This window comes from Pongo abelii, chromosome 1, assembly GCF_028885655.2.
Source record: "Pongo abelii isolate AG06213 chromosome 1, NHGRI_mPonAbe1-v2.0_pri, whole genome shotgun sequence".
In the NCBI taxonomy this organism is placed as follows: Eukaryota; Metazoa; Chordata; class Mammalia; order Primates; family Hominidae; genus Pongo; species Pongo abelii.
Window position 1 is genome coordinate 179390326 of NC_071985.2, and position 12006 is coordinate 179402331.

Here is a 12006-nt window from a genome sequence, read left to right on the forward strand (position 1 = left end):
GATAATTTTAAGATGTCTCCTTCATAACATAAATCACCTTTTTATTATGTAATAAGATTAATAAGCGTGTCAGAGACTATGTGTGATCATAGGAGTGAAAAGATCATTACAAGACCCCATAAATAAAAACTTAGTTTCATTTGTTTTTCCTTTGGGCAGCTTTATTGAGATTGTTTGTCTCTTTAAAATAGAGAACTGTTCCTGTCATCGATTCAAAATTGTGGGTAGAAAATATGACATGTACCTCTTTTAAAAATACGTCTAAAATTAGGAGCATTTGATTTCTTCTTTTGAAACAGAGTCTCGCTCTGTCGCCCAGGCTGAGTGCAGTGGCTCAGTCTTGGCTCACTGCAACCTCTGCTTCCCATCTTCAAGCAATTCTTGTTCCTCAGCCTCTTGAGTGGCTGGGATTACAGGCACGCGCCACCACACCCGGCTGATTTTTGTATTTTTAGTAGATACGGGGTTTTGCCATGTTGCCCAGGCTGGTCTTGAGCTCCTGACTTCAAGCAATCCACCTTCCTCGGCCTCCCGAAGTGCTGGGATTACAGGCGTGAGCCACCGCACCTGGCCTAAAATGTTCCTTAAATTCCTTGGAGACTAAATAAAATTACTAAATGTATTAAAATTAACTTGTTTTCTGTTAATAACTACCCATTAGTGCCTGTTTACCGTGTGCCAGCTCCTTACATATATTACCTCTTATCCTTCCTGTAACTCTGTGTAGTTAAGAGGTACTATTTCTACTTTATAAATGGGATAACTGAGATTCAGGTTAAATAATCCATGCAGACACCCAGCTAGTGAGTAACTGATTTAGAATTGAAAATTGGTCTTTCTTTTGCCTTGTAAAGTGGGAAATTGAGTTTTTAATTTCGTTTTTCACAAGAAAATGCCAGTTTTCAAGGAGTTGGACTCTTCACCTATGACCTTTGGAGATATTGGTGTTAAGTTTCTTGTTGACGTATGTCCATCACTTTTTCGATAGGTCCCACTGGTCAGGTGAAATTAAGCCATAAGCCAGCACAGGCATAGCAAATATTTCTCTAGCCACCTTACCTGTGTCTGCTTCCCTCACTGATCATGGCTCTCTGGTGGCAACCTCAGAGTACTCAATCTTGTATTTGAGAGCCATTACCGATTGTTCACAATTGGCACTGGGGACAAAAACTTTTTGCCATTTCATGCCCAGAGGTTTTTTCATCCTCATAACACTTTCTCTGCAGGTTGGATTTGATTTATGCCATTTTCCTCATCAGAAGCTTGGGTTTAATTGTGTATGCTTAATAAATATTCCTCATTAATTTAGGTCAATGGGCCAGGTGTGGTGGCTCACCCCTGTAATCCCAGCACTTTGGGAGGCTGAGGCGGGCAGATTGCCTGAGCTCAGGAGTTTACGACCAGCCTGGGTGTGGCGGCATGCACCTGTAGTTCCAGCTACTCGGGAGGCTGAGGCAGGAGAATTGCTTAAAGGGGGAGTGGGGGGCGGAGGTTGCAGTGAGCTGAGATCACGCCACTTCACTCCAGCCTGGGTGACAGAGTGAGACTCCATCTCAAAAAAAAAAAAAAAATTTAGGTCAATGAATTGTACTTTTAAAAATAAGTGGTTTTATTATTAAGTCTTAGCCTATTCAGCAAACATGTTCTTATTTTTATTTCTTTTGTTCATATTTTTAGGCATTATATGTATATGTATATTTTAAACTTTGAGATGGAGTATCGATTGTTGAACTACTCTAAAATGTGAATGTATTAGTATTTTATGGGGACATCCTGATTTTTTTGTTTTTGACTTCCGCTCATTTAGATGATGTAATGTATGGCTTATTCTATTTCCAAAAATGTTACTTTAGCTCTGTGAGGTAATTGCATTTATGAAGAAGAGATCTGAAAAGTATTCTTTATATTTTAAGAAAAAACTTTGTTGGTATATTACTAAAGATGATACTTCTCTTTCACATGATTAAATATTTGCATATGCGTGGCTGGGTGCAGTGGCTCATACCTGTAATCCCAGCATTTTGGGAGGCGGAGGTGGGTGAATTACTTGAGGTCAGGAGTTTGAGACCAGCCTTGACAACATAGGGAGAACCCAAAAAATAGCCATGGCGGGCATCTGTAATCCCAGCTACTGGAAGGCTGAGGCAGGAGAATTGCTTGAACCCAGGAGGCGGAGGTTGCAGTGAGCCAAGATCGAGCCACTACACTCCAGCCTGGGCAACAGAGCAAGACTCTGTCTTGAAAGAAAGAAAGAGAGACAGAGAAAAGAAAGAAAGTTTTGCCATGTTCTAGTATTTTGTCTGATGTTGACTGGGTCATTTAAGAAATTATAGTATACTTTTAAAGTACCTGGGGCCAGGTACAAATAACTCACACTGTGACTCTTTTTTTTTTCCCTTTGTTTTTGAAACAAGGTCTTTCTCTGTTGCCTAGGCTGGAGTGCAGTGGTATGATCACTGCTCACTGCAGCCTCAAACTCCCAGGCTCAAGTGATCTTCCCACTTCACCCTCCCGAGTAGCTGGAGACTACAGGTGTGCACCACCACACCTGGCTATTTTTGTATTTTTGTAGAGATAGGGTTTTGTCATGTGCCCAGGATGGTCTTGAGCTTCCTGGCTTAGTGATCTCCCCATGCCCAGCCCACACTGTAGTTCTTGAATTGATATCTCGTTGAACCTGTCAGTGGTGTACAGTTAAATTCTTGAAGAAAAGATAACCTTTAAAATTAATGACAATTGTGGTTCAAGGTCTTTTTATATTGCAGTGTACTGAACGTGACTACATGACTGAATAACCTTTACTAATTCATCTCTCTTGTGTTTTAGATTCTTTCAGTGACCTGTATAGTTCCTATGTAATCTTTTATCTCCTGCTGCTGTCAGTGGTAATAATAATAATAAGTATTTTCAATGTGGAGTTCTATGCAGGTGAGTTTTCTAATGTTAACCTTCTTAGAAATATCCGAATTTATTTAACTAAGGGAAGACTTAGTACATTTTATATGTGAATGTGTTTTGTGTCAAAATTTTAAAAATGTATACAGAATCATATGCTTCGAATGTTGTACCTTAAAATTTATTTGGGTGCTAGTTTCTGTTTTAAAAATATGTTTAGACTTTTTAGGACAAATATTATATGATTCTACTTATATGAGGTATCTGGAGTACTCAAATTCATAGAGAAAGAAAGTAGAATGCTGGTTACCAGGGACTGAGGGAGGGGGAGTGGAGAATTGCTGTTTAATGGGTAGAGTTGTGGAAGATGGAGAAGTTTGGGAGCTGCATGGTGGTAATGGTTGTACAACAATATGAGTGTACTTATGCCACAGAACTGTGTACTTAAAAATGGTTCGAATAGTGAATTTTATTATTTTACCACAATAAAACAATTTAGACCTTTTAATAGTTCATAGCTAGTATTAAAGCTGTGATTTAGCAGATACATTATGAAAAGAATTCCTTTATAGGGAAGACCAGGTGGTTTCTAAGTTTTTTTTTTTTCAAATATAATACTTTATAATACTGTGATTAAAAAAAAACTTATGTTTTGCCTTGGAGAATCACCTGCTGGATTCCAGAGCTTTTAATTTTTCTGTTTCTCTTCATACTCTTTCTGCCTTTTCAGATTCCTTGAGACTGCCCATAAGATACAAGTTGTGGCAGATTTACATAAGGAAAAAAAGATACGATAAGAAGCTTTTCCTGACACTTATTTTTTTACTATAACATCATTTTCCTCTTTTTTTTTTTTTTTGAGACAGAGTCTCGCTCTGTCGCCAGGCTAGAGTGCAGTGGTGCAATCTCAGCTCACTGCAACCTCTGCCTCCTGGGTTCAAGTGATTCTCCTGCCTCAGCCTCCCGAGTAGCTGGGATTACAGGCATGCGCCACCACGCCCGGCTAATTTTTGTATTTTTAGAAGAGACAGGGTTTCACCATGTTGGCCAGGATGGTCTTGATCTCTTGACCTTGTGATCTGCCCTCCTTGGCCTCCCAAGTGCTGGGATTACAGGCGTGAGCCACTGCACTCAGCCCATTTTCCTTTTTTTAAATTAAAAAAAAATTTTTTTAATGTACATGTTGCATATGTACTAACATGTCTAAACCTTAAATTAGTTGATCATAATGTCATGTTTTAGATTTACATTTCATTGATTATATGAATATTCTGTTTATTTATTTTATTATTATTATTTTTTGAGACAGAGTCTTGCTCTGTTGCCCAGGCTGGAGTGCAGTAGTGCGATTTCGGCTCACTGCAAGCTCCGCCTCCCAGGTTCACACCATTCTCCCGCCTCAGCCTCCCGAGTAGCTGGGACTACAGGCACCCGCTGCCATGCCTGGCTAATTTTGTTTTTTGTATTTTTAGTAGAGACGGGGTTTCACCATGTTAGCCAGGATGGTCTCGATCTCCTCACCTCATGATCGGCCTGCCTCAGCCTTCCAAAGTGCTGGGATTACAGGCATGAGCCACCATGCCTGGCCTATTTTTTTTTTTTTTTTTTTTTTGAGAGAAAACAGATGCAGTAGGATCATAGAATACTCAGACCGGGAGGATTTTTTTTTTTTTTTTTTTTTGAGACGGAGTTTCGCTCTTGTTGCCCGGGCTGGAGTGCAATGGCGTGATCTCGGCTCACCGCAGCCTCTGCCTCCCGGTTTCAAGCGATTCTCCTACCTCAGCCTCCCGAGTAGCTAGGATTACAGGCAGGCACCACCACACCCGGCTAATTTTTTCTATTTTTAGTAGAGACGGGATTTCTCCATGTTGGTCAGGCAGGTCTCAAACTCCTGACCTCAGGTGATCGGTCTGCCTCGGCTTTCCAAAGTGTTGGGATTACAAGCGTGAGCCACTGTGCCCAGCCTACATCATTTTCCTTTTTAGTTCTTCAGTACTTCCTTGTAAAATATGGCGTAAAATTTCAAATTCTGACTTTGGATGTTACAATACGTATCCTTTTCCCTTGCTTGCTTTCTGTTTTTGGTCTCCAAGATGGAGTCCAGCTTTGTCGCCCAGGCTGGAGTGCAGTGGCACGATCTCGGCTCACTGCAACCTCCACCTCCCAGGTGCAAGCAATTCTCCTGCCTCAGCCGCCTGAGTAGCTGGGATTACAGGCATATGCCACCGTGCCTGGCTAATTTTTGTATTTTTAGTAGAGATGGGGTTTCACCATGTTGGTCAGGCTGGTCTCGAACTCCTGACCTCAAGTGATCTGCTTGCCTTGACCTCCCAAAGTGCTGTGATTACAAGTGTGAGCCACTGGGCCCAGCCTCGCTTTCTTTCTTTCTTTCCTTGTTTTTGAGATGGAGTCTCACTCTGTTGCCCAGGCTGGAGTGCAGTGGTATGGTCTCGGCTTGCTGCCACCTCCGCCTCCCGGGTTCAAGTGATTCTCCTGCCTCAACCTCCTGAGTAGCTGGGATTACAGTTGCCTGCCACCACGCCGGGCTGTTTTTTGTATTTTTAGTAGAGACGGGGTTTCACCATATTGGCCAGGCTGGTCTCAAACTCCTGAACTCTTGATCTGCCAGCCTCGACCTCCCAAAGTGCTGGGATTACAGGCATGAGCCACTGCACCCAGCCTGCTTTCTTAATTCCTCACTATTGACTAGTAAGCTTTTTCCATGCAAGCCCTATTAGAAACTCCCTGGCTTACAGCCACACTTAAACAGAGTGTTCTTTCATACTCTCCCCTGTGCCTGGGTCATCTTCTGTATGTAATATGTCAGTTGAGGGGTCCCCAGCCAGTCCTTCTTAAAGCCTGACTATTCACTTCAGCTCATTCCTTCAGTAACCATCCCTTATGCATTTACTGTGTGCCATGCATTGTGTGGGGAGAAAAGAGAAATGATAATGGTCCCATCTTTCTCCAGAGATTGTGATTAATGGAGAGACAGACAGTAAACATGAAGCATATTTGATTACAGTACATTGGATGGTAAGAGCTTATATAGGAGCACCCCTTGCCCCAGCATGGGGGAACTTGAGGAGGTGATCCTTAAACCAAGCCTTGCAGGATGAGTTGAATTAAGTAGACAAAGAAGGAAAATGATGTTCTAGGGAGAAGGTATAGCATATAAAAAGGCTTAGTGACATGAGAAGGTTTGGTATATTTAGAGTGTTATAAGTTAGTGGCACAGTCAGTAGGACCTTGTGGGCATTTCTGGTGGGGAGGGAGAGGTGATAGGAGCTTCTTCCTCAAAGTGTAAAGCACCTGAAACTTGTCCCTTCATACTTAATTTTCTACCTCCTGCCATCTCTTTACTTTGAGTATAGTAAGAGGAAAATACCTGCATAGATAGATCAGGGAACCCTAGGCTAGCTGTTGCCAAAGGTAAACATCCCTCATGTCCTACCCATACTTGCCTCCCTAGCTCATTTGCAGAAAATATTTTTGGATCGTCTGAAGGGTATTAAAAATCCCCATATAAGCATTTATCTTAGCATTTATGTTGTCAGTATTTACCTACTTTATGGTTTATTTTTTGTAAGTGGATTATATATTGACAGTTTCAAATGCTGATGGCAGGAGCTCTTTTTAAAAAGTAGACCAGGCATGGTGGCTCATGCCTGTAATCCCAACACATTGGGAGGCTGAGGTGGGTGGATCACCTGAGGTCAGGAGTTTGAGACCAGCCTGGCCAACATGTGAAACCCCGTCTCTACTAAAAATACAAAAACTAGCTAGGCAGGGTGGCAGGCGCCCATAATCCCAGCTACTTGGGAGGCTGAGGCAGGAGAATCGCTTGAATCTGGGAGGCAGAGGTTGCAGTGAGCCAAGATTGCGCCACTGCACTGTATGTAGCCTGGGCAACAAGAGGAAACTCCGTCTCAAAAATAAATAAATAAAATAAATAAATAAATAAATAAATAAAAAGTCAGTATTCAGGAGCTGAACCCAGTCACTCTCCCACACTGCAAGACCATTACAGTAGTCCATATATGAAAAAAAAAAACATTATTCTTTTATGGTGCTTAGGAGAATACTAGGATAGGCACTATTTGAACTATTAGGAAATTTTAATGAAAAATGTTGATCATGCTACCCTTAGGTTTCATCTTTAGATTCTTTGGATTTTTTTGTGTCTGTTTATTCATGCTTTTCTCAAATTTTTTTAACTTAGAATTTTTAACTTTAAATTTTTCTGTATTTTATTTTACATTGACTGTGGGTTTCTCTCTGCCTTTGGAGCATTTGTGCAAGGATGAGAGGGGATAGTTTAGATCCTCTAACTGCATATGCTGTAGATTATAAAACCACAGTAATGTGTTTCTTTTGCAGTTGTGCCTTCTATTCCTTGCTCCAGACTAGCTCTGATAGGGAAGATCATTCATCCTCAGCAACTCATGCACTCATTTATTCATGCTGCAATGGGAATGGTGATGGCCTGGTGTGCTGCAGTGATAACCCAGGGCCAGTACAGTTTTCTTGTGGTTCCCTGCACTGGTGCTAACAGGTAATATTAAATATATATTTTCTTAGGAACCTCGTTTAATTACTAAGCCAAAGGTGACCTATATAGGTTAATCCTATGAGTATTCTTTGCTTTCCAGACTTTTGCAAAAGATGCTTTTTGCATATATCAAGTGTTTTTAATATTTTATGTTTATTGATTTCGGCAATTAAAAAAACATTTATTGTATGCAAGGTGCTATGCGATTTATGAGAGTGATTCAAACATAGACTATAAGCTCCTTGAGAGTTGAGAACAATAGAGAAATTAAGACATGGATGCAGAGGGATGTAGTAGGATGAAGAAAGTGAGATGTGCAGACAAAACCTGTGGAAGTTCAGAAAACAAGAGGGATCCACACATATTCTTGGAAGAGGTAGCATTTGGTTGGAGTTTGAAGGAAGGGTAGTATGGAAAGAATGAAGAAAAATTTTTTTAAAATTATAACTGCCTTTTATAGAGTGCTTTTATAATTTTGAAACTCATATAGTTCTTGAACACATGGCATTGATACTAATTGCAAGTTGATATTCTGACTTTAAAAATTAAAAAAGATTACTGGAAGCCAGGAGTGGTGGCATGCGCCTGTAGTCCCACTGCTTGGCAGGCTGAGGCAGGAGGATCCCTTTAGCTCAGGAATTGGAGGCTGCAGTGCCCTATGATTATGCCTGTGAATAGCTCCTGCACTCCAGCCTGGGCAGCGTAGTGAGACCTTGTTTTTTTTTTTTTTTAAAAACAAAGATGATTGGAGTGATCTTAAGTTCTCTATTTCCACTGACTTTAAAACAGTGTTACATTATTACTACTGAATACTTGATTTTCTTTTTGCCTCCAGCTACTATTATATAAGGCAGGTTGTTTATTCCCCCTTAACATCATAAGCTTTCTTTGGTAAAAACTGTCCTGTTGATAAACATTAAATGATAAAAGACTGTGTGTACAGGACTACTATGAAAAAGGAAATTCCAACTGCTCACCATGGATGAGTCTTGAATTCCTTTTTGCACTTCTCTTCCTAACGGAGGTGGCAGTGAAGTTCCAGGGAGCAGAAGGCAGCAGTAAGCTACAAGTTGTTGAAGACATTGTAATGCCTATTACAAATACATTTCCTGATGATTTCACAGTCAGAATCTTTAACAGAACTAATCTTTCTTCATCATTTTGTAACTCGGAGTTCAGATAACAGTTAACCTTGAGTCTTAACCTCTCATGGAGTTAGATGGTGGGGCCGGCCTACAACCTGTGTGCCTCTATTAAAAATTGAGTTCTACTGAATTATGATGTTGGCTCTGTATACCCCCAGATATCTCATAGATCATAGAGATTCTCAAGAAACTCTCAAAGGAGTTTGAGAGCTTGTTGTTTACCAAATAGATCTTATGCTTTTATAGTTGAAGCTATTGTAAAATGATAGGATAGTGGCTTAAAGCAGTGTCCAGCAGGGGGATCCTTTTAGATTTGGGAAGCATCAGGAATTCCTCTTCAGCAGGAGTCCTTCAGGCAGTTCAAACAGGTGATAAGTCCCATAGCCACCTGGGAGCTGCAGTCTTGTCTGTGGATACAACTCAGGTACAAGGAGGAAAAAAAAAAAATCAGTATCAGACATGTATGGGACTCTCTGTGCCCCACAAAATCCAGTAGTATCTCTTGTAGCAATTTTGTGGGCACAGCATCCAGGATCCCCATGAGGGAATACTCAGTTTTAAAGAGATAACACAAACCCAATGTTACGGCATCTCTATCAGATATGTATAACTTATTTATAGTTGCTGTCAGCACAGACACAGTTTAGGAACTTGTGAGCAACACTGTTTATTATTATAGTAGGTATTCTTAATCTGTCAGTTTTCCAGGGGGCAGAGGTAGAATTAATTAAAGATCAGAGTCTCATGATTCAGGAAAAAAGGTTTTGTTAATCTTGTTCACACTTACTGATAACAAGCCATCTTGTTAGAATTTGGGAGATTTCTTAAGTCATTAAAGTAATTAAGCTTTGCTTTCAGTAAACATTGAGCCTAAAACAGTGATATATGTCCCTGACTGTTGAATTAATAACTTAATTTTTTCCCTTCAGCTTTGGTAGCCCTGCTGCGCAAACCTGCTTAAATGAATATCATCTTTTTTTCCTACTGGCTGGAGCATTTATGGGCTATAGCTATAGCCTCCTGTATTTTGTTAACAACATGAACTATCTTCCATTTCCTATCATACAGGTAAGATCATTTGAGCATTACTTTATGTCAAAATTTGGCTGAGGTAAAATTGCCTTGGTGCATATGTATATAACTGGATTTATCTGATTCATTCAAGATTTGGTAACCAAAACTTAGAACTGAAAATGCCATTTAGAGAGAAGAGATTTATCTTCACGAGACTTCAGCATATTTTTGAGAGTTGTAGCTACCTTTTACTGTTGCCACTCTCAGAATACCTCTTTGCTACACTGTTCCCCTCCTTGCTAGGTAGTGGCACTTGCTGTGACCCAGCAGGGTTTGGGGAAGATGATGATGACATTCGTACAAAGTACTCTGTGTAGCTTCTTTTTTTTTTTTGAGACAGAGTCTCGCTTCTTCACCCAGGCTGGAGTACAATGGCACAATCTCGACTCCCTGCAACCTCTGCCTCCCGGGTTCAAGCAATTCTCCTGCCTCAGCCTCCACATGCCACCACACCTGGTTAATTTTTGAATTTTTAGTAGAGACAGGGTTTCACCATATTGGCCAGGCTGGTCTTGAACTCCTGACCTCAAGTAATCCACCCAGCTCAGCCTCCCAAAGTGCTCGGATTATAGGCATGAGCCACCACTCCCAGCCGCTGCTTTTTTTTTTTTTGGGACAGAGTCTCACTCTGTTACCCAGGCTGGAGTGCAGTAGCGTGATCATGGTTCACTGCAGCGTCGACCTCCTGGCTCAAGCAATCCTCCCACCTCAGCACCCCCGAGTATCTGGGACTACAGGTGTGCACCACTGTGCCTGGCTAATTTTTGTATTTTTTGTAGAGATGGGGTTTCTCCATGTTGCCCAGGCTGGTCTCGAGCTCCTGGGCTCAAGCTATCTGCCCCCGCTGGCCTCCCAAAGTGCTGAGATTACAGGTGTGAGCCATCGTGGCTGGCCTGCTGGCTTCTTTTTGAACTTAAGAACCTTGTGAGTTTGGGGATGTGCAAGTAATTTTAGAATATGTCACTTACTGTCTCCTATCATTTTCAGAACAAGGCAAAGTTTGTATAAATAAAACAGTTTCAGCTGGTTTGAGTGGTAGAGTATAAACTACCTTTCAGTTAGGTCTTAAAAATGTAATCTGATAGGAGTCATTCCTGGAACTGAGAAGCACTCCCCTGGTAGGAGAGGGAAAGGTGGCTGAGATGTCTCATGGATGCATTAGGGCTCTTCCCAGCCTGTTACTGCTGCTCCTCATTCACACAGTTCTATTGCTTGGTTCATTCATGCCCTGGCAGGCTGAAGACTGGGCAATGGAGCAAAAATGTTAGAACTAGCCTCCTTCCCACTAGGACTCAGTCTGGTGGAGAGGGAGGGATATGTAAACAAATGGTATATTATTATGAGAGTATAATATATAAGAATGTGATGGATTAACTAAAGTTTTTGGCTGGGTATGGTGGTTTGTGCCTATAATCCAAGCACTGTGGGAGGCTGAGGTGGGAGGATCTCTTAAGCCCAGGACTTTGAGACCAGTCTGGGCAACATAGCCAGACCCTGGCACTCACTCTCTTTTTAATTTTTTTTTTTCTTTTTTTAAGAAAGGGTCTTGCTCTGTCACCCAGGCTGGAGCTCAGTGGCGTGATCACGGCTCACTGCAGCTTTGACCTCCCGGCTCAAGCAGTCCTCCTACCTCAGTCCTCCTGAGTAGCTGGGGCTACAGGCATGCACCACCACGCCTGGCTACTTCTTGTGTTTTTTGTAGAGATGGGGTCTCGCCATGTTGCCCAAGCTGGTCTGGAACTCCTGGGCTCAAACGATACACCTGCCTCGGCCTCCCGAAGTGTTGGGATTACAGGCATGAGCCACTGTGCTTGGCTGAGACCCTATCTCTTTAAAAAAAGAAAAGAAAGAAAGAAAAGAGAAATAAAGTTTTCACATGCCTGTTACATCCATGAGAACAAGCTAATGAAAATACACACGCAGCAGGGAGATGGTGCCCACTGAAAAGGATCTGGCCCTTACCTCCCTGCAATCTGTGAGTGTATGAAAAAAAAGTCCTATTTAGAAATTCTTCCTATCTTGTGAAGATGAATTAAAAGCAGGAGTCAACTTGGCTACCTCAAAATTTCACAAGGAGAAAAACTCCAAAATCTTATGTAGAAATATCCATAATAAATAATCTTTGATCCTAACATAATTACATAATTAAGAATATTAATAATAAAAGGAAGTGTTAGAAAAAAATGAGATACCCCAAAATACCTTGCTGGACCTCCATGGTCCCCAGTTGAAAGTGACCATCTGTTTAACACTACAGATATGCAGTAGAGTGCACATAGAAGTCCGATAGTTGACAATGCTGATAAATTATTGTTTCTACCATGTAATGTCAAAATTTGT

The 12006-nt window shown here is 41.3% G+C and overlaps 1 protein-coding gene across 4 annotated transcripts in view; it reads left to right on the forward strand.

Annotated features, from left to right (window-relative positions):
- The window catches only part of NDC1 (NDC1 transmembrane nucleoporin), a 72629-nt gene that overhangs the window by 4418 nt on the left and 56205 nt on the right, over positions 1 to 12006 (forward strand). For all 4 annotated transcript variants that reach the window (XM_054558021.2, NM_001131932.1, XM_024249748.3 and 1 more), the window contains 3 exon segments: positions 2827 to 2928; positions 7276 to 7450; positions 9522 to 9660. In XM_054558021.2, the coding sequence (XP_054413996.1) occupies positions 2827 to 2928; positions 7276 to 7450; positions 9522 to 9660 (416 nt within the window).